This window comes from Haliaeetus albicilla, chromosome Z (genome assembly GCF_947461875.1).
Source record: "Haliaeetus albicilla chromosome Z, bHalAlb1.1, whole genome shotgun sequence".
In the NCBI taxonomy this organism is placed as follows: Eukaryota; Metazoa; Chordata; class Aves; order Accipitriformes; family Accipitridae; genus Haliaeetus; species Haliaeetus albicilla.
The window spans coordinates 24,645,004-24,670,672 of NC_091516.1; the positions used below are offsets into that span (position 1 = coordinate 24,645,004).

Below are 25,669 nucleotides of genomic sequence, written 5' to 3' on the forward strand. Positions count from 1 at the left end.
CTTTTTACAATTGTAAAGGCGCACTTACAAATCTTCACATATGAATTAATATGAATTCTTTTTGAGGTTTGCTCCCAATGATTTATGTACGTGCTGTGAAAATTTGAGATTTTAAATGTTGAAAAGCTTTAAAAAGTCTACTCTGTGTTTATTTTCTGCCTTTATTCTCCTCAGCACTGTTTAAATACCTGTCACTTTGGCACTATGTTTGTGTCAGCATCTTGTTTATTTGTCTCTGTAAACGTATCTACATAACCATATCAGGGATCAGGGCCTAATTTATTTGCTGGAATGACTGGATTACTTTGGGCTAGTCAATAGCTTAATTCCAAGTTGCCTCTATAAAATAATCCTTGAAAGAATAATGTTTATTTTGTCCATGGTATGAACAAGGCATTAAAAGCCTATGTGAGCCAGACTGCCACACAATGTCAGAAAAAGAAGAGGCATTGTGCAGCAGTGACCAGATATCAGCAGAGGTGTTCTATGGGCTTACTTGGGATTTTTATTTGCCTAACAGAGCACAGCATTCAATTCTGAGGACTGTGCTAGGGAAATTGGTCAATAACCTTTTTTCCAGTGCTGTCCCAATAGTTTCTAAAGTTGTTTATATCTCAAAACCATGCCAGACACAGTCTTGAGCTCATCACCCTGAATTCATTTTCTCTTGATGCTCATATCCCATTCCCTTCTCCATGCTGTTTATATCAGGCAGAGGCATAGGAGAAGGGTAGTACTAGGAAGAAATTCATAGAGCTTTTAAACACTTAGCACTTGCTATGGGAACAGCTTCCTCAGTATTTATAGGGGTAGCATACATCTCCCAGTGGCCTCAGAAACAGAAGCATAGCAGGGCAAGAGGCAATGTGATGTCAAATTCTCTCCTACATTTTATGAAAAAGGAAGCACCTGTGTCTATGCTCTTGTTTCTATTTCAAACAAACAAACAAACAAACAAAACCCAAACAAAAAAAAAAACAAACCTACAAAAAACATTGTTCATTCCTTTTCTCCTAGTCCTAAACTTAAGTGGTTCAATCTTTCTAAGTCTGCAGAAAGTGAATCTTTCTCTTTCTTATAATACCTCCTTTTGGAAAGAGTGTATGTACCTTCCTATAGAGATGAGCTGTATTTAAGCAGGCTTCTTTGTATTCACCAAGGAGCTGAAGAGTTGATCACAAAAGTGGTGGGTGAATTCTTCCGATCACCTTGTGCAAAGTTAGTATTTCTCTAAAAAAGGATTGACATCTACTAGTGAAGTAGGTTACTTTTAAAAGAGATTTGCAGAAATTGCTATGCTGAGGCAGGATAGATACTTATCTGATTACTTTTGCCATGGCTGTCAAAAAGAGATGCAGTTCCAGATTTCCATTGAATATCAACAGTAATGGGGAAATAGAAACAGCTCCATTTTTCATCATGAGAACTGACAGTTAGACTATTTGGACAAAATCCAAATTCAAAATCCAAAACCAGAAGAAACTGATCTCTCACAGGAATCTAATGTATGTACCTGACGTATAACCTTTGCCTGAATCCTTGCACTTTCTTCACAGCCCTGGGCCACTGTCCTCTCAGTTATCTGGGACTCTCCCTTGCCTCCCTATGCATCTTCTCTGGAGAAAACCAACTGCCTGTTAACACACTTTGCGCCTTTTCTTCAGAGTACTCCACACAGCTGCTCCACAATCTTCATCTCTGCTTATTGTTGGAGGGAGCTGTGACTAAATATTACCATGCTTACTTTCACGTCTCTTCACAGGAAATGTCTCCTTCTTATCACTGTTAACCTCAGGAAATTATCCTTCAGTCCCTTCTGCTTCTGCTTTGTGAAAGCAGGAAGCACTGTGATAAGCATAAAACCTACTGAGCTTTGCATTTCACATAAAGTGTGCTAGGATTTCAAATGGACAGCAACAACAAGATCAGGTGAAATATAGACCTAGCAATACCCTGGGGCAGAAGAGACATGCTAAGAATATGTGATATATAAGCTTGTGTGATCTTTAAACTGTCCAATTTATCTGTGACATATCAGTGAGTTGTTAGCTCTCCAGCACAGAGCTCATAACTGAGAGACAGTCAAATAGAATAATTACATGGGACTGTCTTTAAGTAAGACTTGTAAAAAGACCATTAATATTTTTTGAAAAATTGAAGGTATTGTTTTCCCAGACTCATTCCAATAAATGTGATATATATACAGCAAAATGATAAGTGACGCTCATGGATTTTCTTCCCCCACATGGATAAAATGTATTTAATCTACTGGGTATCTTGAATATGAGTACCAGAATGGTACCAGTAAAATCAGCATTAGAATACCAATATTTAATGAATTTTGTAAGACTTGAATATTTGCCTTTTCAAATAGAAAACCTGAATTCTGTGTAGAAATGAAAGCTGTCTATCTTTGCTAATTATTGTGGTATCAGAGATATGTATAAGCAGAACGTGTGTTGAATAGAGTTTAACCCCAGTGTTACAGAAGTCTTAGGAGACACTGAAATTTTTGGATGGGTTGAGGAAACATACCAAATCAGATTTTGAAAATGGAGACAACATTCAGAAGAGCCTGGGCACATAAATAGGCTTTATCTCCATGCAAGTCTCATGATACTCAGGGATTTATCAGACTGCCTACATTTTTCCCCTCACTTCTGGGATATTAGGAGGCCACAAAAGTATGGATATTTCATTCCATAAATCTCTCCAATATAAGAGGGTCAGAAATTCCTATGATGCATGACTGAATTTAAAATTTAAAAGGTCTCTACTTCATATTTTTGATATATTATAGGTTTGGATGAATATGTTTTTTTAAAGAAGTCCCCATTTCTTGTAGCTTTCTGTCTTTCTGTTGCCTCTTTAATAACTATTTTGCTGGTAACTGAGAATCCTGATTTAGCTAGGCTGGAACAGTTTTCCCAGTTTAGTCTGGTCAGAAACTTAAGGACCCAGCTCATATGTTTGGATGAAAGATTATATGCTTTTATGGGCTGAGTTAGCCTTACCTGACAAAGTAACACATTGCTTTGAGACCAGAGCTATAATTCTTGCTAGCAGGCATTATATGACACAGATGTGAACAGTTCTGATGAACAGATAGTGAAAGGGGCTTCATTCCTGTCATGTCTACCACCTGTCAAAAAAACCCCTCCTGTTAGACATGCATACTTCTTCTTTCCTGACTTCTAGGTATAGGAGAAGGAGGCAGAAAGGACAGGGAAAGGTGAATGAAGAACCTAGGCTTGCTGGTTAGTCCAGCTCAGCATTCTCTGGGCACCCACTCCACAACCCTGGCATAGAGTTGGGAGCATTTTCTATCATCTTTCCACACTTTTCCTTCCTGTTTCCCTTCAGGACATTACTGACGTTGCTGCCTCTTTAGACATGCTTACCTAACTAACTTTCACAGCAGCGTGTAACCTACATGCTAATTCACACCTCAGTTTAAATCCAGCTGGCAAAGCTCCCAAGGGCTGCATAGGTGCAAGATCCTGCTCTAAGACCTGTTTACATGACAGTCTAATGGGCTTCTCTTTTTCCAGGGGCTCTCTGTTAGTGGTGTGGAAAGGGAAGCAGAATTATAGCACTTCTAGTCATTGAAATAAAAGGTGTGAAAAGGAAGGCATGCCTGAGGGCAGTGGGAGATCATCACATAGCATGGGCAGGGTTATGGAGAAGCTGTAGGGTTCCACTGGGAAAGAGCCAAGTGAAGGAATGGGCTATTCTGGATAAACATCAGAATAAGCTTATGCTTGTCTACTTCACCACAAACACCAATTCAAAAGACTTGGAAGAGGTTTAAGTGGAGTCGTGGTGAAATAGAAAGCTATTAGCTACTTGTGAAATCCAAAAATGGTTGTGAAGGAGTTGAGAATAAAGAATATCAACAGGTTTGGGTTCTTCTAAGTAGAAGGTTCTTACCACATTCAACAAGTTCTTTTTTCAGATTTTTAATATTATCTCATAATTCATAGGCTTGTTTAATTGGTCCAAAAGCTTTTCTTTTGACTATCTTGTAAGCATCTATTTCACTGCTTATTTGAAAACAGATTGGAATTTCTTTGCTTATTTACTCCATGCATTTTTGCCTTCCCACAGTGGATGATACAGTGGTTGCTGTTCCCTATGGAAGCAGGCAAGTTCGCCTCGTGCTGAAAGGACCAGATCATTTATGTAAGTAGAAAAAGTTAGTGTACATTTGTTTAAGAAAGCCTTGCTAACCTGCAGTGCTCTGTTTACACTGTGGAGTCTGGTTTCCCTCTCTCAGATCACTGATTTCAACACAGGGATGAGTCCTGCCCTCAGAAGCTCTCCTCGGACCCCATTACATGAGTGGTACATGCTCTTTTCAGGGCAGAGCTTGGCCAACATTGCAGAATCCTTTGCCCCTCCATAATTTTTCAGTCATTTCTGTTTGCTTATCCTTTAGCTGGCTCATTTGGTGCCAAGTGCTTTTGTTTAAAATTAATAAAATAAATCCCACTGAGTGAACAAATATTGAGGACAGTAAAGTATAAGCTTCCCTACAGCTGAGCTTAGCCGTCAAGCTGCTCATGACTTTAACACATGTTTCTGTTATGATAATCTCTCTCACTCCCATAGATGCACATACAGATGCGCAGGGGCACACACACAAAATCACAGTCTAAAGATCAGAAACAGCATGCACGAGACAAAACAAGCTCCTTAGTAGTCATACTGCTCCAAGGAGTTAAGACCACTGAGTGCTGCTAGCCCATCACTTGGTGGCTATAACACTTCCCTGCTTCATCTGACAGGGATCTGCATATCCCAGCAGCTGTGTATCCCTTCTCTGGGAGAAAAGTCTCAGGATTTGAGAATACTCTGGGAGACCTGAAGGCAAATCCATTTATTTCATGAATAGAAACTCCTTGCATCCTTCTCTCTTACCTTCCAGTGCAGTAGCTACTCACAAGATGCTCCTTTTTTCATCAGCAGCATATGAACACTACAGTGTTGGTAAATGGGATTTACTGTCATAAAAGACACAAACTGTACTTCATTACCTCTCAAAGCACAAATTATTGTAAGATAAGTAGGGCTCCCCTTCTTTTCCAAATGTAATAGGACTTCCCTGCAGCATGGACCAGTTAGGAGTCCTCTATGCTTGTCAGCGTAAATGCAAACATTAGTGTCAACAAGGAGGTGAAACACCAAATCATTCCCACTCTCTCCAGATTTCTGTTGCCCAAAGAATTTGTACAGAGTGGCAAAATAAGGGGTGGTTTATCAGTCCTGTTCTGTAGCTCACTGCTTGTGTTGAGAAAGCAGTGGGCATTCCATAACCTTTTAATGGTTCTTTAGATTTAGAGCTGTGAATAAAGACCAGCAAATTACAGGTTATAAACTAAGAAAAAATATATTGTGTTTTACTTAAAAATTCAAATGCTGCCTATACTTCAGTTTTAAGTGGCCCTTCGGGTATTCCTGAGCGGCTCCAGTATGGTTGTTATTACTTTCCCAGTAAATTATTTGCACTTTTCCTTTCTCTCCTGTCTTCTTTCCCAGTATAGATGTTCTCTTCCAAGGTAGAAAAATGTTATACTTCTATTATTTTTTTAGTTAAATTAAGCTATAAGACAGCTTAGAGCAAAATGAGATTTTAGCAGGAGGGATTGATCTAAAGCTGTCTTCATTCAGGCCGTATCACATTTCAGGACAAAAAGATTTGAATCAGCAAGGTCTGCCTGAGTCACTGGTTGAGATTTAGATTAACTGCTCTGTGTAAACATGAATAAGTCCAAATACATTGCTTTCCTGTTTCAGATATCTCCATGAATCTTTCTGTTCACCCATTAAAGGATTTTATGTATGTATGAGCTACAACCAGTTGGGGGGGAGGGACTATTTTGCCCTGTGAACTATGGTAGTGGGAGAAGTCAACAGGAGGCCAATTATATACACACAAGTCTTAAAACTATATTTATCCCTGATGCATGCAGCCTTCTCCAGAAATAAATATATGGCCAAGTGCATCACAAAGGAAGAGACTAGTCTCACTGAAAACCAAGGAATTCATTAATACAGAGCAAGTCTTAGTGTACTGCCTCAGCAACTTCCTTCATGAATTAATTCCCATGACCCATCTTGAAAAGCAGTCTAATTAGTGCAATTATCTTTTTTCCCCTAATTAACAACTTAATACTTGCTAATAAAAACATTTCTCCCATTTACTGTCTCTGAAAACATGATTCCATCACAGATTAATAGTATATCCCCATCTAATTCAGATATTGCCTTAGCTGCCTCTCTGTGTGGGAGATTTTGTGCATAATTTCACAAATACATGTGAAAGGACTTCAGCTTTGCAATCCTTCATGATGAACTGTGTTGTCACTTTGAAGTAACCACAAGAAACAGTTTTCTGATGAACGTGCTGTAAAGCATAATCTGGAGTTGTTGGGGAGGCTAGCTAGACGATGGAACAGATCTACTTTCTGATGTTTTTTTCCATTTAATAAATGATTTAATACATCTATTATGATTTAACAATCAGAAATACTGCTAACAAACAGTATCTGAATTAGTGCCCACTTTTGGGAGATGTGAATGCAGAGAGAGACGGAGAGCTCAGGAGGGTTCAGCACTCACCTTCCCTTCCTACTCCACTGGGATGGATCAGACTACTTCTGGAGAGGAGGCAGGACTGCTATCATGCTGATCTTTCTTTCCTGGATGTCTTGGTTTCAGTTAATTGTCTGCCACAGCAACATGTGGTTAGTGACCCACCTTTGAACTGAAAGAGTGAACAGCAACTTAACAAAGCCAGCACTCATGGCTGAAGGTCTAAGTCATGCTCCCCATACAAGCGTGACTTACTGAGAGTGAGTTAAATGACAGCAAATATGCCTAACTAGGAATGGATTAATATGTCTGCAAGAGAGTAAAAACATGACCTGTGGGTGAGGAGGTGAATGCGGAGCTAGAAATCTAAGGGCTGAACAAAGCCAAAAAGCAGATGGAGGAGAAAAAAAGGAAAGTATGGGAATGTGAATAAACTGTGGAAAAGAACAAAAAAGTTTCATTATGACTGATTTAGGAGGCAAAGTTGCACCACCACTGTTTTGTGTTGGTTTTCTTTCTGCTCTCACTTACTCTTTAAATTTTAATGCTCTAGTTTCCTGTTAATTTGTTTGTATTTGTCAGATTTGGAAACGAAGACTCTCCAAGGTGTGAAGAGTGAAAACAGCCTCAGCTCCACAGGCTCCTTCCTCGTGGAGAATTCTAGCATCGACTTCCAGAAGTTTCCTGACAAGGAGATATTAAGAATATCAGGGCCTCTCAATGCAGACTTCACTATCAAGGTGAGGGTCATTGGTCGTTGACCTCTTAAAGCAACATAAAGCAAGACAAGATGCATTAGAAAGATGAGAGAGATTTTTCTAGATCTTAATTTTCCTGTAGACATTTACCACAAAGCCTAGTCCAGGCTAGCTCTTGAACTCTACATGAAATTCTTTATAGTTAAATATCTGATGAAAGCCTCATTGGACTCTCCTCGGAAAAGAGGCTGAGTTTATGCCAAGAAAGGCATACCCAATGTGTGGCCTAAAGAGAAAAGATGAACTCATTACAAGAAAAGGCAGATTACTTTTTGTATGTGCTGCTGAGGTACCTATAAAACAAGGACATGCAGCTTGCTTTGTCTGTGACAAGCAAGAAAAAGAAAGTCTGTATCTTTGGCCCAAAATTTGTAGGCTTTATGCTAGCATACTTGCACAGAAGACTGTAAGGGGGTGGAGAATGAGGTCCCCAAGCTCCAAAATAAATGGGATGACTTTGCTTAAGAAGTCATGGTGTCATTTTGAAGTTCTGCTTTGTGTTGCACTGGCAATAAGAATAAAATTGTTTCCTCCCATTAGAGCATTTCTATTCTTCCAGGTAATATAAAACACATTGCTGGAAGCAATGCACATCATTCTGTGGGAAAACACACATACAAAAATGAACATTTGGGAATTACAGTAAAATAAATCCTTTTCCAGTAGGTCCAAGGAACTTGAAGGATTTCAGCTGTAAAACTGTAAAACCTGTATCATGTCCAGGACTACATAAATTTTTCACCATGGGCCCCAAGGGTAGATGACATTTGCTTTAACCTAGAGCTGATGGCAGCTAGAAGTTTGAACAGTGAACTGGAAAATGTGATAAGTGATTGGGTTGGGTTAAGCTGGGCTGGGCTGGAATGGGTTAACTCAGGAAGTAGCAGAGCCCTGTAGACTGTCCCCTACCCATCTTGCTATGTTAACAGCACAAAAAGCAGGCTGCAATTATCAGGACTGGTTCACAAGGAGAAGCCTGACCTGAAGAATGCATTCCTTTCTCTTTGAAGGTCAGAAAGAAAAACCCTTAATAAAACAGATGCTGGTCAATTCAAAATGCCTAAAACATTACCTGTATTACAGATCATATCCAGATGATGAACATCAGTGCGATGTTAACAGTATTGCTCACTTTGCATTATTTGTGCTGTCTATGGATTTAAGGCAGCCTGGTTAGAACAAACCTGTTGGGGACAGGTGGTCATGTAGACCAGTTGCCCTGAAATGGTAACAGGAGGGTTGGACTGTGTTCCTGGTGTTTCCACTGTTATCTTTTATGACAGGTGAAATACCTTTATCCCTTGGTGCCTGCATTTCCTTCTCTATCAAAGCAAGGTAAGAAGCGCTAGGTAAGAAGCGCTGGTTAAATTAAAGGCAGTACCCTCTTTGTATGATGACTGTCTGTCCAATATGAGTGTAGAAGCTGGCTACACACAGGCAGAACAGACACTACTGAGTTGAGATTAAACTATTTTAATAGTTCTGCTATGTGTTTGCGCCTTTTGAAAGTTAGAGTAGCATGGCTCAGCAGGTGTTAATTTATTGACATATCCATTGTCTTAAGTGGATATGGAAGAATGTCCAAACAAAACACCTGTTCACAGTTGTAGGATCTTTTCTAAGGTTAGCATTAGATTTTGCCTTGGATCAGGCACTTAAAAATTCCTTGCCTTTGAGTCACATTTAGTTTTTTAATAAACAGCTGTAGAAGATACTTTAGATATTACTTCATGCAACAAGGATATTATTCTATACTGTTTAATTATTTTTCTAACAAAATTTTTTAGCTTCTGGATATTTCATTGGTTAGGTTTTGTTGGATATGGGAGTGTACATACAAATAAGGCTAACACAGGAGTACCAAAATGTGTGCATACCTCAGTTATGTCAGACTTGGCAACTGCTTTCCATACTTACTATAGCTGTGACTATTTTGCCTTCAGCTTGTGAAGGTACTTTTTTTTTAAATCACATGAAGGGTTTCTCTGTGGTATTAGCAAGTTTTTCTTACGAAGTGGGATCTCTTTGGGTGTCAAGATTTACTTTCCCAGGACAAGGCAGTTTTTATGCAAACAGATCTAAATTAATTTGTAGATGTAGCAGAACTCTAGTTTTAGGACCATTGTCTCCAGAATGACTGTTATAATCCTTTTCAGTTGACCCTGAATGGTCTTATTCAGAGAGGTAATGTTAGACACCTGGATATAATTCAGAAGTAGAAACTCAGTGTCGGAGCTGACGTTTAAGTTTCTTTCTTGGTGACATGGAGTGCTTTAAAATTGCAAGAAGAAACCTCATGCTGTTCCTGTAGGAGCTGAATTGTGTAATTGCTAGATTTCTTGACTTTGTAATAGTCAGTAGTACATTCCTTGAGTGCTAAACTCTTGGCAGTCTTTTCACAAGCTATGTTAATGTTAAAAATAATTCAGTAGAGCAGCGCTCTCTTTAAAAAATAAAGGGGTTATCACAAAATAGAGCTGGAGTTTTTCATGTTCTTATTTCTTATATTCATAGTTTGAGAATTAGAAATCTCCATTATAAACTTTTAATGTTTGAAAGGCAGAAGACCTGGAAAAGATGCCAGCAAATTTAAATTCCACTTGAATTTGGCTTCTAAATTCTGAGGATTTCCCCATTTTGATTTTTTTAACACAAAATTCTGATTCACATGAATAGAAATGCCTTTTTCTTAAAAGAAAAAGTTGTCATGTTTGTTAAAATCCTGGTGAGATGAAGGTCAGTTTCCACTTGGAAATCTTTCTGGCTGGCACTGTGGTCTAGAGAACAGAGCAGTAATACCACATAGGGGGACTTGTCCTTTATTGGCAGAGCTGCCACTGATCTGCTGTGTTGCCAAGGTCACATATTCACTTGTCTATTCTAAAAAGTGTCCTCTGTCGATATTGTCCATTTCAGACACAAAATAGAGAAAATTGGACTGACCATTTCATGTCACACGTCTGCACTCCTTTGAGCAGGAGGAATCAATATTGTCAGGTGGGGTCTACAGCTGATAATGTAATGCTAACAGTCATCACTGGTTGACTAAAGCAATCAGCACTGCAAATATGAACCACCTGAGTTATAGGCTTAATGAAACAGCCAGTGGGGAGTGCCAGGGAAGGGTTAGGTTTGGCAAAGTACAGCTTGCTAGGGTTTGTTTTTCAGACTGTGGTTTTTGCATAGCTAGGGCCCTAGCCCTGTGGCTGAGGTGTAAGGCCCCAAAGACCAGCAGGTTTAAAACAATCTCTAGTAAAGAGTGTGGTCCAGTCTTCAGCCTGGTTTGGAGGAGAAATCACTGTTGGCCTAGATCTAGATGTGACTAGGTTTATGTTGATTTTCAATCCCTGGTATCAAGATGAAGGTTTGTTGAGAGGACCTGCATGGACCAACAGCTTTGCATCAGGGGTGTATAGGGTTGGATCACATAAGTGTTTCCCTGGAGGCTGTCAGAGGTATTTGGATTAGGATTGGATTTGTATTGATGTTGTCTTTTGTAGTGTAGGGCTGACAAGCTTTGGTTAAGGGCTGCTGCCAGAAGAGACTGCCTGGCTATTTTTTTTTGTGCTGGTGGCTGGAGGTACTGCTGGCTGATTCAGAAATGGTGCTGACTGGGTTCCACTGAGCAGAGTTACTGCTGAGATTAGGATTTAGGCCAACAATTGTCCAAAAAGTCATAAAATAGAGCTCAAAACTGGATGCTGAGTTATGCAGAGCACTAGAGCTAGCCAGACAATTCTTATCTCCGTTGTGATCTAGCACTGGCAGAAACTGCAGGTGAGAGAAATGCATTTGACTAGAGTCCAGGTTAACAAAAGAAAGTAAGGTTGATTTCTTGGGGCTTGCAAGGGCATGCAGGAGATAATGCAGGTACAGGCAGCCAGCTGGCATAGAGGCTGATGGGCCTTGTCAGTCTAGTGTCAGGATTGTATTAAATAATCACTTTTAAACCAGGAGCATACAGTGATTTACCCTGTGGAATGAAATAAGAAATTACTTCAATACTTGCTTTAGGGCAGAGGCCAAAAGATGGAATCTGCTCTAGCAGCAAGGACCTACTGTTTATGGCTGGCTTATTGTTGGATTTTAGAGATAGGAGAATTGGGGGTGATGACAGTAAGGGTCTTCTGTGTAATTTAATTTTGATGTTGGCAAAGGTTTCCAGAGGAGATTATGCTTCATGTTTGGGAAAAGGCTGCAGGTCAGGCAGGAAGTGGTGAAGGATCTATATTTGGAAGCACTGGCAGATCAGGGTTAGGATGGTTCTCCTGGGGGCGGATGAGCTAGAATTAAGGCTGAGCACACAGAAATAGTAAGAGTTAAAGTTTTGTTATGATTGAATCAAGTTTTGTGTTATCAAGGTCAAAAGACCAAAACATTTTGCCTAATTTAGAAGAGACCATTGGAATATAGTCACTTCATCATAAAACAATACTACTTCTTGAGATATGTGTCTTCCTGAGGTCACTTCTGTGGAGTGCAGATTGGACTTAGGTTGAAGCACTTCTGTAACATGGTCTGCACCACTGACTTTTATCAACCTATGTTTGCATTCAATACTTTGGTTTTTAGGAATAGTTGTAACAATTTTGCATTCTGATTTCCTAATTTCAAAAAAAAAAAAATACAATTGTTGTCATAATTTCTAGGTCATGCTCACAAGTAATGACCAGCCTGAAAAGAGACCTAATCATTATTTATCTTGACTAGATCTTGTGACAAATTCAGAAAAATTCTACCCTTTTTCTCCTATTTTGGCAAATGTGGTAAAATTTATGGAAAGACATGTAGTAGTCTTTTTGAAAACAGTGTACAGATTCTATTTCGTATCTACCTTTTTTTGCCTGTTCAATATAAGTTATTTCAATTAATAGTTCTTAGAACATGATCATTCTCCTTATCAACATACTCCATCTGTAAGTACTTTAGAACTGCAGTACTAGGTCAAGCAAAAAGTCTGCTTCAGTCAGGTTTCGGTTTCACGGAGGAACTGGTTTCAGACATTGAAAGAAAGAGTGCAAGAAACAGATCAAGGTTACCCTCTGCTCATAGACCCTCCTTCTTGACCCTCATGTTGCATTTGGACTATTGTGTTTAATGACTCAAATGAGCCAGTCTTCAGGAATTTCTGTAGGCCCTTTTGTGCTATATTTACCCTTTTGACTACATTTAGCTTGTGGGATGAGTTCCACAATGAACTATGCACTGTGTAAAATAAGGAATACATCTCATTTTTAAAACCTTGGTACAATATTTTCACTGATTCCTTCTGGGTTTCCCACTCTGAGAAACAGAAAATTATTATTGCTGTTTACCTCCTTTCTCCATTACTTCTGTATTTGTGATCTCTGTCATTATCATTTGCCTCTTTCCTAGTGTCCTACTCTATTAATCTTTACTTTTATCAAAGATGGCCCATAAAAGGGTTATCCTTATTTCCCTTCTCTGTCCTTCTCCTGTTTCCACTGTGGTTATATTTTCATAATTTTTTATAATAGACATAAATATGTAATTTGTGACTAGTATTTAAATCTATAAATGTATATTTTGGAAATATCCATTTCCTATAAGTAAATGTGTAGTTTAATAAAATTTAATAAAATTGTTTGATATTTATTTAATATAAGTAGATTAATTATATGAGATAAATTATATGTTGAGAAAGAGTGAACTACCCATAACGATCTGGACACAAATGTATTCTACTTGGCTGTGTAATGTTCTCTTCTTTTTCCTTCCTCTCTGTAATAGTCCATTAATCTTTTTAACTGTTGCACATTGAGCTCATATTTTTCAGAGGAATGCCTGTAACAACGCTACCACCATTCTGAATAGTAGTAGCTAATGTGGAGGACATTTTAATGTATAATTAGTATATATAATTAATTGTTTTTTCCCATAGGCATTATTTCTTTTTTACTGAACTGTAATTTGGTCTGCCAAAACTTCAAGTGCTTTCACAGACAGTTTCATTTTTAGCTACCATTCATAATTTTTTTCGTAAGTAAACTTGGTCAGCTCATGGTTGACCCTTTATTCTGTTCATCTGGGGGTCTGGCTAAAAAGTCATGCCCTAGCACAAATCCCCAAGGGATTCCACAGGTCCTTCATCCATTGCAAGAACAGGTTATAGGACCCTTCTCTGTTACCCAGTCATCAGTCCATGGGAGGATCTTAAGTCATGTGAACTTTGTCTAGGACCTTTGGTGAGTGACCTAGAAGAAAACTGATACCTAAGCTGCCTTTATCAGTGTCCGTAGTGAATCTTTGGCAAAGCAAATCACAATGCTCAGAAAGCATCACCCTTCTCAGGGACCCATCTTTGTGTTCTGTTCTTTTTTTTCATTCTAGCTACTGACCCCATAACAGAGATAGACATTACTGGTCTGCAGTTACATGCATTACTCATGAAGCCCCTTCTAAAAAATATTGTTACAATTTTCTATCTATTTTCCTATGGTTTAAACAATAGCTTGTTCATGAAAATAGGCTAAATGTGATCATATGTGATTTGCATTCCTGTGTTCTTCAAAGAGTACATGATTTGAAACTACTGGGAAGATGCTGTTTGAATCTGGAGATATGTTATCACTAATCTTACACACTTCTTTAAAATAATGCTGTTCTGGAATCTACTGTCAGGTTTTAATTTGAGGCAATAGAGACAGTTTCTTAGACATGTTGTTTTCGCTTCCTCTAACAAATTGTTCTTTGTAATTTTTCCTTTTCTTTTTCTTTAACTTTTTTCTGGTATCATGTGTAAATTCCCCAAAACTATCTATTTTAAAAATCCGTCTGTTTTAAGTACTATGAAGCTTTGGTGCCAACCTTGTTCATTTTTCATCATTTTAACAATTTTTTTTTGTGGCAAACATTGTCTTTTTATTTTGTTCATTTTATTTTTATACAGCATCTATCACAATAGGTTCCTATTTTTTTACATTAATTTCTTAGGTATTGCCATGATTAAATTAAGGTTAATAAATATTCTGCAGTGGGGATTAAGATGGCTTGCTCAAAGCTGAATTCTCTCACCCTGGGAGCATGTTGTTGGTGGTGAAATGGTCTTTCTATAGATGAGTGGAGTGTTATGGGCGCTATCCAAAGAATAGCAGGGATTATTTTGGTGTATTTGGGGTTGCCCTTAGTCTGTGCAATAATTCTGATCTTCTCATTTGAGAAGCTTCTCCTTTTGTTGCACTTAGTAGTGGATTCTGTACAGATTGTCACAGCTATTGCAGCTGGTACAGCAGGCTCCATTGCTCCCAGCTATCGTAGTCAGTCCATTGCACTGATTTTGTATTTTGTTCTTCCTTTGTGGAGAATAATTGAATTTCAGAAAAGATTTGAACCTTCTAGCTTTCTGTTTTGGCTTTGTGAGAGATTTAGTCTTAGGGCTTTTTAGCAGTCATCCTAATCATCTAAAGGAACACAGCTTAATCCAAGATTGAGGCATGGTGTGCAAGTTCAAAGATGCTTTGTAAAGCATGTAAATTGGTGATAATGTAATTTCACAGCAAATTCTCTGGCTGATTTAGAGGCTGAATTGAGAAGCAACAGACAGAGCTGCCTTCCATATAAAGACAATCCCAAAACCAAGCTGATCCAACACAGGGCTATCACCATCAAGGGACATGAATGCTGAAGTGGACAGTAGACATGTTCCCTGGAGCTTAAAGTCAGAGGTCCCTTCAGCTTTCCAAGGGAATTAAAAGGCAAGCTCAGAGGAGTCATGGTGTAGTCCTGTGCTAGACAGTATTCTTGAAAGCTTTCAGCATCTCTCATGACTTACATTTTTTTGTACTTTTTACGTTAGTTTAAACAAGCTTGTAAAATTATTTTCCCATGACCATGTCTGGCTTCTACTTCTGCTTCATGAACAAATTATGAACAGCAACAAATCTCTTGCACATCCTCCTTTTTCAGTATAAGGTATCACTACATACAAACCGGAATATTAAAGCACTGTAAGTAGAGAAAGGAAAGCATCATACAAAACCTTTGTTTTTACTAACATGAAAAAAACAAAATTACATATGCCACATGATGACGGTTCTCCACAACCTCATCCCCAGTTTCTTTATATGTTACTTAGAAGACTTCAACATTGAACTTCTCATTAATAAATCAAACCTGATGATTTGGGATTTGGCACTTGCAGAAAGCATTTGTAATAATGATGTGGAAAAATCCATTAGAACTTTTTTAATAAGCATGGTGGCATGAAGCTAGATCATAATATACCAGATCAAATTTCATAAGACAAAAGATGGTATGCAATAATAATTCCGTCTCCCTGTCCCCAGTTTGGGACACACACACACACAAGAAAGAAATGGTGCCTTTCCTCTTACCCCAATACACACAATTTCATAAAATAAGAACAACTTATTGAATAAATTTTTCATGGTTTAACCCTACAATGAACATTGATAATTGCTTGGCTATCACTGCTGGTTATAAACTGCTGATTAAATTTCACAACCACCCAAGTAAACTTACTGCAGTTTTGTAGGCCAGGTCATGTGTTCTTCAGTGAACATAAACAGTTCAGGCATATGCTGCTAAAATCAAGCATGAAAGGGTTGGGCTTTGGGGGACTTTTCTTGCCTGGTTTTATTCATGTGAACTAATCAAAGTTGGGGGATATAGGAATAACAACATGATACAAAGGTGAAGTCAGATAGTGCCATCTCTTAGTCACGGGACAGATCAGAATAATTCAAAAAGATTATGCTGCTTTCCTATTCAAATTATGATGTCTGTTTTTTTCATTCAACTTTCTGTGGATATCCCCAAAATTAATACTTCATTTTATCAATCCCAAACTTCACCTAAGCAACAGCTTGTGTGTCTGTTGCAGCATCCCAGACAGTCATTTACAAAATCAATTAAAAAAAGCAGGGTACAAGAGATTATTTTTTTCCAAGGTCTCTCTAAAAGAAAAAATAGGTATCTCTATTGCTAGTGACTGTAGGCTAGACAGTTAATTATTGATGGATGGTCTGAGGACTCGAATTTTAACCAACTCTTTATAAGACTGGTGATATCCTCTTGGGTCTTACAAAGTGGTGTGGGCTGCTCTTGATGTTCAGAATACTCCAAACTCCCCTGAAACCTAACAGAAGTAAAGGATGATCTCTAGGGAGTTGCAATGCACAAATGCAGGGCTGAGTGCTCTGCAAGATCTGAGTACTTCTGCTGTCTGCTATTAAAAAATTTAGGTAGGATTTTATTTGCAAACATAATGAACGATTGCCTTTTTTTTGGTTTGGTGACCTAAGGATGCAAAACTCACTGTTAGAGGACTAACTAAATATTCTCAAGAATTGACCATCTCTTTTTGAAGCTCTCGTATTTCTCATAGCTAGCGGGGTGTTGCAAATACTGCAAAGGTAAAAAATTTCACCATACTCCAGAGCTGAGTATTTCAATGTGTGGAAGTTGGCCCTGTGCAGCAAACCCACGACAGTTCTTAAAGCATTTAGCTATCAAGTCTCACTTTGAGTTTTGCAAGGCTCAAGCAGCCACTGACGTTTTCTCCTGGCTCAAGATCTTAGCTTTAACAAACTGTCAAACAAAATCAGAAAGAAATTTTTGCTGTGTGGAATCACCATGCATTGTTCCTCTTCTGCTCACAGTACTCCTTAAAAAAATAAATGATACTGTGCCTGCTTCTTTCATTTGCTTGTTTTGTATAATTTTAGCTCATGGCTGTGGCTCACTGTAATTCTTTCTCACCTATGTTGTTATCATGGCTGTATGAGTTACTTCCACGTTAGGCTGTAAAAGATGTACATCTGTCTTTTCTCTGTGTCAAAACAGAGCGATAGTTCTGCAGACATGCAGGAATAGTCTGCAGGGAGAGAAACGCTTCTGTCTTCCTGATTTTTTTTTTTTTTTAATGTGAACTGTTTTTCCTTCCCTTCCTTTTATAGAAGGCTCTGTGTGAGCTTTTGGTCTGTTCTTCATGATTCACTGAAGACCGTATTGCTGAGCAGATCTTCTGAGTTTAAGAATCACTGATGATCCTTAAAAAACAAATAGTAAGAGCAGAATTCTCCCCAATGAATGTTTTTTCTGCACATTCAGATCAGAGACCTCCCCGAATGGCTTCCAGCACAATAGAACATTTTTCCCAGGAGTGCATGAGGCTTTTATGAGCCCAGAAAGACCCTTCTGAAGTGTGTGATTAATGCACCATCCCCACACAAGGAATTAGATATCCTGTTCCTGACACACAGACTCAAACGATACTAATCCGTGCAAAAGGCCTCCCATTTGCTGAAGAAGCTGTATTGCTACAGCTGTATTTTTTTTTCCTGTTGGGAATTTACGTCACTGTTTACTCTAATTAGAAAAGGGCAGCTTTAGTCTCGGTGGGCCAGATCGCTTACAGCCATCAACATATTCTGCAGTATTTTTGCCTTCCTCCTTCTCTTCAAGGTATAGTCTGATTTGTAATCATGTTTCTATCCATCTACAGGGGAAAACAAAACAAACAACCGAGATTACGCTGTTCAGCTCAATTTGTCATATTTTTGCTTCTGTTTCACAGTCTACTCTTTGACAATGTCTCTTGGCATTTGGAAAGAGAGAAAAGGAAAGGCAGATTGAAAAATGGTGTTTCCAAAACAGGGCAACTTGTTCAAAACATGGAAAAAGAAAAAGGACAGGGAGGATTGTTGCCGAAAGTAGGAGTACTGACTTGGAGAAGGGTCCATCTTTTCTGGTTGTCATTTGGCAGTTTTCTCTCCTGAGATATCATCATGCACTAGTGCAGAGGTGCCAAAGCAACACCAATACATTATGTTCTAGGACAAATAATCAACTACGAGTGGCTTTTAATAGCAGCCTTTTTGTTCTTCCCTTTCTAGCTGCTCGTGCAAAGGCTTAGAGGTAAGGACAAGGGATGCCCTGCAGAGGTTGTGAAGTCCCCATAACTGTATTAATCAGCACAGCTATCAAAGAGGAAGGATTTTTTCCTGGGCCAGGTGCAAGTGGTGCTGCCTTAGCAGTGCAAAGGTCTCTTTTCTTATTGCACTCCTTGCACTACAAACTCTTGTTTACAGCACACAAAGTACTGGGAGCATAGTGAAGCTCAGGTGGCTTAAAAGTTGGCAGTACTTGTAGGCTCTAAAGAGTGTTTTCCAAACATGCACTTAGCTCCAGCCAAGAGTCCACACCTAAAACTGAAAGGAGCATGTTTTCAGCTAAAATAAAGTAAGCAGAAGGGCAGCCTTATAATAATGACAGTACCACAAAGAAGAATGAAAAAGAGACCTCACATCAGAAACAAAAAAATCTTGAATTAAAATTTTTATACTTCTGTATTTCTCACAGCACAGGCTCCCATTTTTTACTCTGAACTATCTAATATAGTATACATGGCCTCAGAAGGTGTTTGGGAAATAGTAAAAATCTAAAATCCATGAAAACATGGCAGGGACAGCAGGTAATGGTAGGTGGCTTTCTGATGGAGTAAAGATAAGTCCATATCCTCTGTGCCTATAAAATTATTCAGTAGCACTAATCATGCACTTACTGTGCATTCATTATTTCAGAACGTGGTCTCAGAATGGTCAGAAATGCCACTGATTATGCCTGGAAATTATTTGACTGTGTTTTGCAGCTAAGATTTTGCCACCAATCTACGCTCTATTTTGTGTGTTTCATTTTCCTATTGCAAAGTATCTCTGGTACTTCATGTAGCTGCAAGATGTCTCAAAGCTGCAAGATGCACGTGACAGAACGCTTCTTCCTGATATTTATGTCAGGTTCAGTCTTTGGCTTTACATCTTTTTCAGATCCGTTATGCTGGTGCTGCCGACAGTTCAGTTCAGTTTATCTTCTATCAGCCTATCATTCACCGATGGAGGGAAACTGATTTTTTTCCTTGTTCAGCATCCTGTGGAGGAGGTAATGAATTTCCACTGTATTCCAGAAACAGTCGTCTACATACAGGATCTGTCCCAACTGCTGCACTTAGATTTGGATCATTAAAATGGGCAAAATCTGCAAATTAAATTAGTTACATCTAAATGAAGGGAGGGATGTAGCAACAGTGGTAGTAGTTTGTAGATTTTTTAGCATCATACCAGGCTGTGTACATAAAGTACATTTTTATATCCACATGACTGCATTTAATGCTACAGCTGTCACACATAAGGGCTGAATGAATTTGGGCCAGCTTTAGAGTCAAAAGATGTCCCCATTTGCCCCCATCCCTACCAGCAGCTTTACCCTCTGAACTAAAACTGAGTGTACGAGTCCTGGTGACCAAGAAATCTTGGCCTTTGTTTTTTCTGTTTGCTGTAGGCTTCTGAATTTTTATTTGACCATACTGGTTATCTTTTTTCCTACTACATGTGATTTAAGCTGTTGGTTTCAATCTGGTCTGTAAAACAGCAGTTGTTATGTCCAAAAGCGCTGATATTTTCCGTTTGCTTTTTACCAAACCAGAACTTAGATAAGTTCAGAGAGAGACAAGAAGAACACCACTTCACATATTATTTCTTCCACTGTGTATTGCAGGTTATCAGCTGACATCTGCTGAATGTTTTGATCTGAGAAGCAACCGGGTAGTAGCAGATCAATACTGTCACTATTATCCTGAAAATATCAAGCCAAAGCCAAAACTTCAAGAGTGTAATCTGGACCCTTGTCCTGCAAGGTCAGTCAGCTCTAATTTTAAAACAGACTGGGCTCTAAAGAAGTAAAATAAAGTAGGAAAATATTCCTTTGCTATTGCTTACAGTGTCATTTAGCCCATGTAATTCAATCTCTTTCTCATCATGAGGAGGTACCATGTAGAAAAAGACCTCTGTTTAGCACCTCCACATTGCAAGGACTGATTTGAAATGGTTGTTTCTTCCCCTCAGATTGTGTTTTGCCTCATTAAATGTTATAAAGTGTGAGAAAACAAATTGTCCCTTATACCATCCCATGATCAACACATGTCTCTTAAGTGTTAGTAAGATCGAAAAAATTCTCTTGGGGTAAAAATTTTGTTGGAAAATGGTTGTTATCATAATTAGAGGCATTATTTTTATGGCTTTTTACATTTTTCTCCTTAATAAAAAGCTTACTTGCAGTTATGGCAGCTTTTAAGACTGTAACATGGGAATTTCTTCTAATTATCAATACCTTTTGGCCCCATACAAAAGACTCCTCTCTGCTCCCCTGCCAAGCATTCTTCCTCAGAGGACTAATAGTAAAAATAGTAAGATCACCGGGTCAGATTTCCCATGTATAAGAAAAGGAACAAAACCACAAAAAGGACTAGTCCTTTGTTGCACTGATTCCCCTGAACTTCAGTGGAAGTCAGTCTGCAGCCGCTCATAAGCCACCAGCATTTATTTGTGTAATCTAAACCGTTTGGTCCTCTTGTGTGGCTTTGCTAAAAGATGGTTAAGTGCAGCCCAGCAGACATGCATGCAAGGATGCCCTAAAGCCATTTATTTACCTTCTGCTTTCCCTCTAGACTAGTTTTGTGCCAAGTTTGATAAAGCAAGTTCAAGTAAGTGTCACCTAAAATGTTGCTATGGCCCTTCAGATTGCTGGAGGTTGCCGTAGAAAAAAGATATCCTAGCCAGGAGAAGGATGCTTTACGGACCTACGGGACTGTGTATCCACCTGACTGAGGATGATTGCGTCCTAAACCAGGTATACCAGCTTCAGACTAGCTAGGCATTATCAGAGCAGAACAAATCACTCCAAGCCCAAGGCAGCTTTCACCTCTTCTAGAAAGTTTTCATTAAAGTTTATTGTCTTTTCATAGCTGGACTTAACACTCAAGTTTCTTCATCACTGAAGACACTTTACCCAGAGTGTATGGCAGTTTATATTCCTTTGTTCTACTAAACATATTTTTAATGGTAATTCTGTTTGTGAATAATTAAAAGCCAGAAATGTTCTTATACAGTTTAAAATCTGAAGTTAAAATCTCCCAGAATTAAATAGCAGAAATATCAAATCTCAAAATCCAACATTTATCTCAGCTGTGTTGTACATTCTTTAAGTTACATACTTTATCATGTATTTCATTAGGATGTATTAAGAATATAATATTAAGAATGCAGCTTCACTAGGGCTTTGTGGAAAGTATTTCCTGTTGAGCACGTATTCAGAAGTGATTTTTCAACTTAAAGATTACTTTTCCACAATGCAACAAGACCATTTTTTTCCTTTAACAATATTCTGTCAAGTTCAGTATCTGGCTTCTCTTGTCCTAGTACCTTCACAAAAAAAATATATATTTAATTTCTTAGGTTACTTAAATATATTAACAGTTGCAACTAGAAACCTTACTATAATAAAGATCTTGTATTTTTTCCTCAGTGATTTTCTCAGATCAAAAACTCTTTCTCTGAATTCTCCTTTGAATTGTTTGAGACAGGTGTCAGTAAAGTAGAGGCCAGGTATGATCAGGTAAGAGACCTAAATATGAACATCTCAGAAAAAGGATTGCAGAAAGGTGTAAATTGATATGGAACCTGTCTTTTAGATTCACCTCTCACAGTACCAATGAGAATGTAATTTTATGTAGCTGCTTTTTTTTTTTTTTAAAGCCTAAGCTGCTATTTTTTAAAAAATACAGTCCTGAGTCAAATATGTAATTTGCCTCTGGAATTTATACTATTGATATTTTCCATACTTTTCCGGATAATTTTAAATGACATTCTCAAATGGTAAGACAGACAACTGCATGGTACATGGGAGGAAAGAGAGAAAAAAAATAACAGCTAGGCAGATGTCAGGAAGCAATTTTTGTTTTATATAAAATGTAACAAGGCAAAGTTGTTGATATAAAAACCCTGAGGGGACGGAGAGTCATTTAGAAGTACAGCTATGCCAACCCAGGGTACAGGCAGTAACAGAGAGGAATTGGCTTTTTGGAAACATCCTCACAGAATGTCAAATTGCAAATGATTATTTTCAAAAGTATCTTTGTAAAGAATTCAAGAAGCAACAACCCAGACAGAAAACCAGAGGAAATCTGTGGTAACTTCTGGAATCCTGATGCTGTCTTACGGTCAGGAAGAGGGTAGGTGAAGCAGAACAACGGGGTCAGAAGCATGAGCGAGGAGAGCGTCTTGGCTCTGCAGTGTCTTTGCTGGGTGGCAGCCACTCTGCTCTGCTGATATAAAATGAAGATGTTAATTTTTCCTGGCAAACCCTGTTCCAGTGAGGCATAGCTGATTAGTGGTTGCTGACTGTTCCTATGGTGTGTCAATGAATGCCACAGAAAATAATGGTGGAAGACCACAGTGGCACTGAATAAAGCAACTAAGAGGGGTTACTGTAGGAGAGCTTACATTAAAATTTTGAGCAAAGGGCAGGCTGAAAGAAAAGTTTCAGTGAATACCAGGAGTATCATGTGGACCTGCAATTAGTTGCCTCTTTAGGCTTAGTGCATAGAAACGTTTTACTTTATTGTGCTTATTATGGCAATAATTAGCAGTATTGCTGGCATCATAAGTTGCAAAAAAAGCTTAGACTGAACGGACATGGAAAATGAATCAACTTTTCTTTCTGTAAACCCAGTTTCTCACATACTCAGAGAAGAAGCAGTGTGGGGGAAGTTATTTATCAAACACATATAATTTATACATGTACCTTTTCTGGGTTAAGTAAAGGTGGCCCATCCACCTAAGTAAGACTGGTAATAAGTGTCTTCCAGGATAGATGGTGAAGTCCCTTTTTGTCCCTCCATGCTACCAATGCCCTATCCAGCCTCTCTGGCTGGATCTTTGCGATCCAGCTCTCACCTTAGAAAGATAGAAAGAAAAGATCTGTTTATTTATAGTCCATTAAGATTTTACAACAGTCCGTACTTGACTGGCGAATATATGTATAATGTCTCCTGATGTAAATAGTACCCACTTCAATCTAGTCCACTCCCCTTCTACGTGGCAAAATCCAACATTAAGATTTCATGTATTTAATTAATTTCAAATCTTTTAACTATCCAAAACTTCACAGACTAGAGGGTTTAGGGGAGGTTTTTTTAGCTGTCATCAGTATCCTCCCGTCTGGTATCCTCTAATAAAAGGTGAATGGAATTTTTTTCTGCTTTGAGAAAAAGTCTGTTTAGCTTTGACTTAACTGGGTGTGCTAAACACTTAGTTAGGACAATTCAGAGGTGCCATAAGCTGAAGACACCATTTCTTTCATAATTCAAAAGCATTCCTCCAAAAAGCAAGTTTTACAAATATGAAAAAGGCTTTTACCCCAGTTGTCATTCACCTACTCACCAGGATACTCTCTGGAGCAACATCAGTGCTGCTTCTAGATTTCATCTTCAGCTTGTAAGTGGCATTTCCAGCTGCACTGTTCTGCATTTTTACCAATCATCTGCTCTGTTTTTTGCCTATCTCTGCTACATGTTAATGTGGGGTTTTCTGAGTCACAAAAGCTCTACTGGTGCTTTTACCAGGACATTGCAATGGTGTATGAGGATTTCTAAGGCCACTTCAGCAAAGATTCTAAATTCATGCATCAACTGTTTCAAAAATGTCATATTAGCAAGCCTCTAACATGTTGGCTTCTTTTTATCACTTTGTCTATCAATAATGCCAGTCTGATCTGCACAGGCAAAAATCCTGGAATTTGCCTGGAGCATTATCTGTAAGCCTGCCACCAGAAATACTGTTAGTACCTGTGGAAAGTTTGGGGAAATACCTCTAGTTCAAGCAACAACACTCAGAGACCTGAAAGAATTCTCAACTATCCACAGTTTATGGAGTCCTCCAGCAAAATTGCAAACTCCTCTTCCTACTCATCAAAGTTTTTCTTTTGGCATTTGCACTTAACAATCCATACTGGGTGGTGGTGGAGGCAGGCATTAACAAAAAGAAACTTTAAATAAAATTGTACTTTTTAGTTGTTAATTTTTAGCTAATCTGACAAGAGCAATGAAGTACATGTAAAAGCACACAAAAGAATGCTAGGATATTTTGGCCCTTCAGAGTAACGCCAAGTAGTGAGAAGTCCCCAAAATACTTGGTGATGTGAAAGTGTATGCAAGTTCCTGGGCAACAGTGTAAGACACGTGCATGATAACTTCAATACGTTTCCTTCAAAAGAAAAAGAGGTAGTAATGAGTAAATGTACATTATTAAAAGGGCAACATAGAGTATTCTTTTAATCAGTAACAGAGGTCTCCTCGCTTCATTACAAATTGGCAGCTGAAGCAGGAAAAGGCCAAACGCATACTTATTTGCTTGTTACCAGCTTCCCTAAAGGTATTACAGTAGATAGCAATTATAAGCCAAGTATCACAGCAGTACAGTGTTCCCATTTTCATTACATTCCTTCTGGAAGATGAACAAAACTGGAGTGCCCATATGTTCCTGAAAAGGCAGGCTGCATTTTCTGATTTACACAGTAGCAGCCATAGATCTGCAGTGATGAGAGGGGTGTGAGACACAGTGACTCATTTATTGTTATTGCCCTCGACTGGGACATATGATAGATTTAAACTTTGTTTTGAATACTCTTTCACATAAAATATCCCATAGTTACCACAGACACTGGGCTTTTTAACAACACCCCAGCTTTTTGCATGGATGTGGGACACTGGTCATGACAATGCCCTTTCCTGATCTCTGCCTCAGGCAAATGGTCATTTCTGTGTATTTGCATTTTTACTTAATTTCTTAATTTGTTACAGGGCGGGGTAAGAAAGCCTTTCTGCCTTGCAGTGCTCTCTGAACTTTGGTTGCCTCTGATTGCTGGGTCTGGTCTCAATTTCCATGGCCAATCATACGCATATGAATGATCCTAGAGACAGCAAGACAGAGCCATTCTAGGGGAAGATGAGACATGAAGGTTTTAGCTGTCAAAGCAGAAGGGAGAACAAACCTCTTCCACCAGCATGGTTGAAGTTGCATGTGCTGGAAAAATGAGACTGGTAGTAGCAAAAAGTACACTGCCTGCAAATGAGGGAGTATGGTCAACAAACATCAGTCATTCCAACTATATATTTATGGAGGGTGATTTTCGAACAGTTCAGAATTTACTGAGGAACTACTGAGGTTGCTGGAGAAATTAGCAAAGTGATGCATTATGCCTGAAAAATGTGGGAGAAGTTTAAGAGGCCAAAAACAATTCAGAGCAGCAGGAAAAGAACCACCAGATAAGTTTTCAGGAAGGCTGAACTGGAAATAGTGGTACATTTGAGCAGAAATGGCAGTACATATGCCTTCATATACAGGAGTTGTAAATGGAGAAGGAGCTGATAGCAACGGCAATGTTCTGGTAGTCGTAGTTGGGGTCACCTGAGTTCAAGAGCAGGATAAAGATGAGCTGCAGGT

At 38.6% G+C, this 25,669-nt stretch overlaps 1 protein-coding gene across 5 annotated transcripts in view; it reads left to right on the top strand.

Annotated features, from left to right (window-relative positions):
* The window catches only part of ADAMTSL1 (ADAMTS like 1), a 482,116-nt gene that overhangs the window by 352,102 nt on the left and 104,345 nt on the right, over positions 1-25,669 (top strand). For all 5 annotated transcript variants that reach the window (XM_069777337.1, XM_069777336.1, XM_069777338.1 and 2 more), the window contains 4 exons: positions 4,108-4,182; positions 7,177-7,334; positions 19,160-19,271; positions 19,887-20,025. In XM_069777337.1, the coding sequence (XP_069633438.1) occupies positions 4,108-4,182; positions 7,177-7,334; positions 19,160-19,271; positions 19,887-20,025 (484 nt within the window). The remainder of the gene's footprint in view (positions 1-4,107; positions 4,183-7,176; positions 7,335-19,159; positions 19,272-19,886; positions 20,026-25,669) is intronic.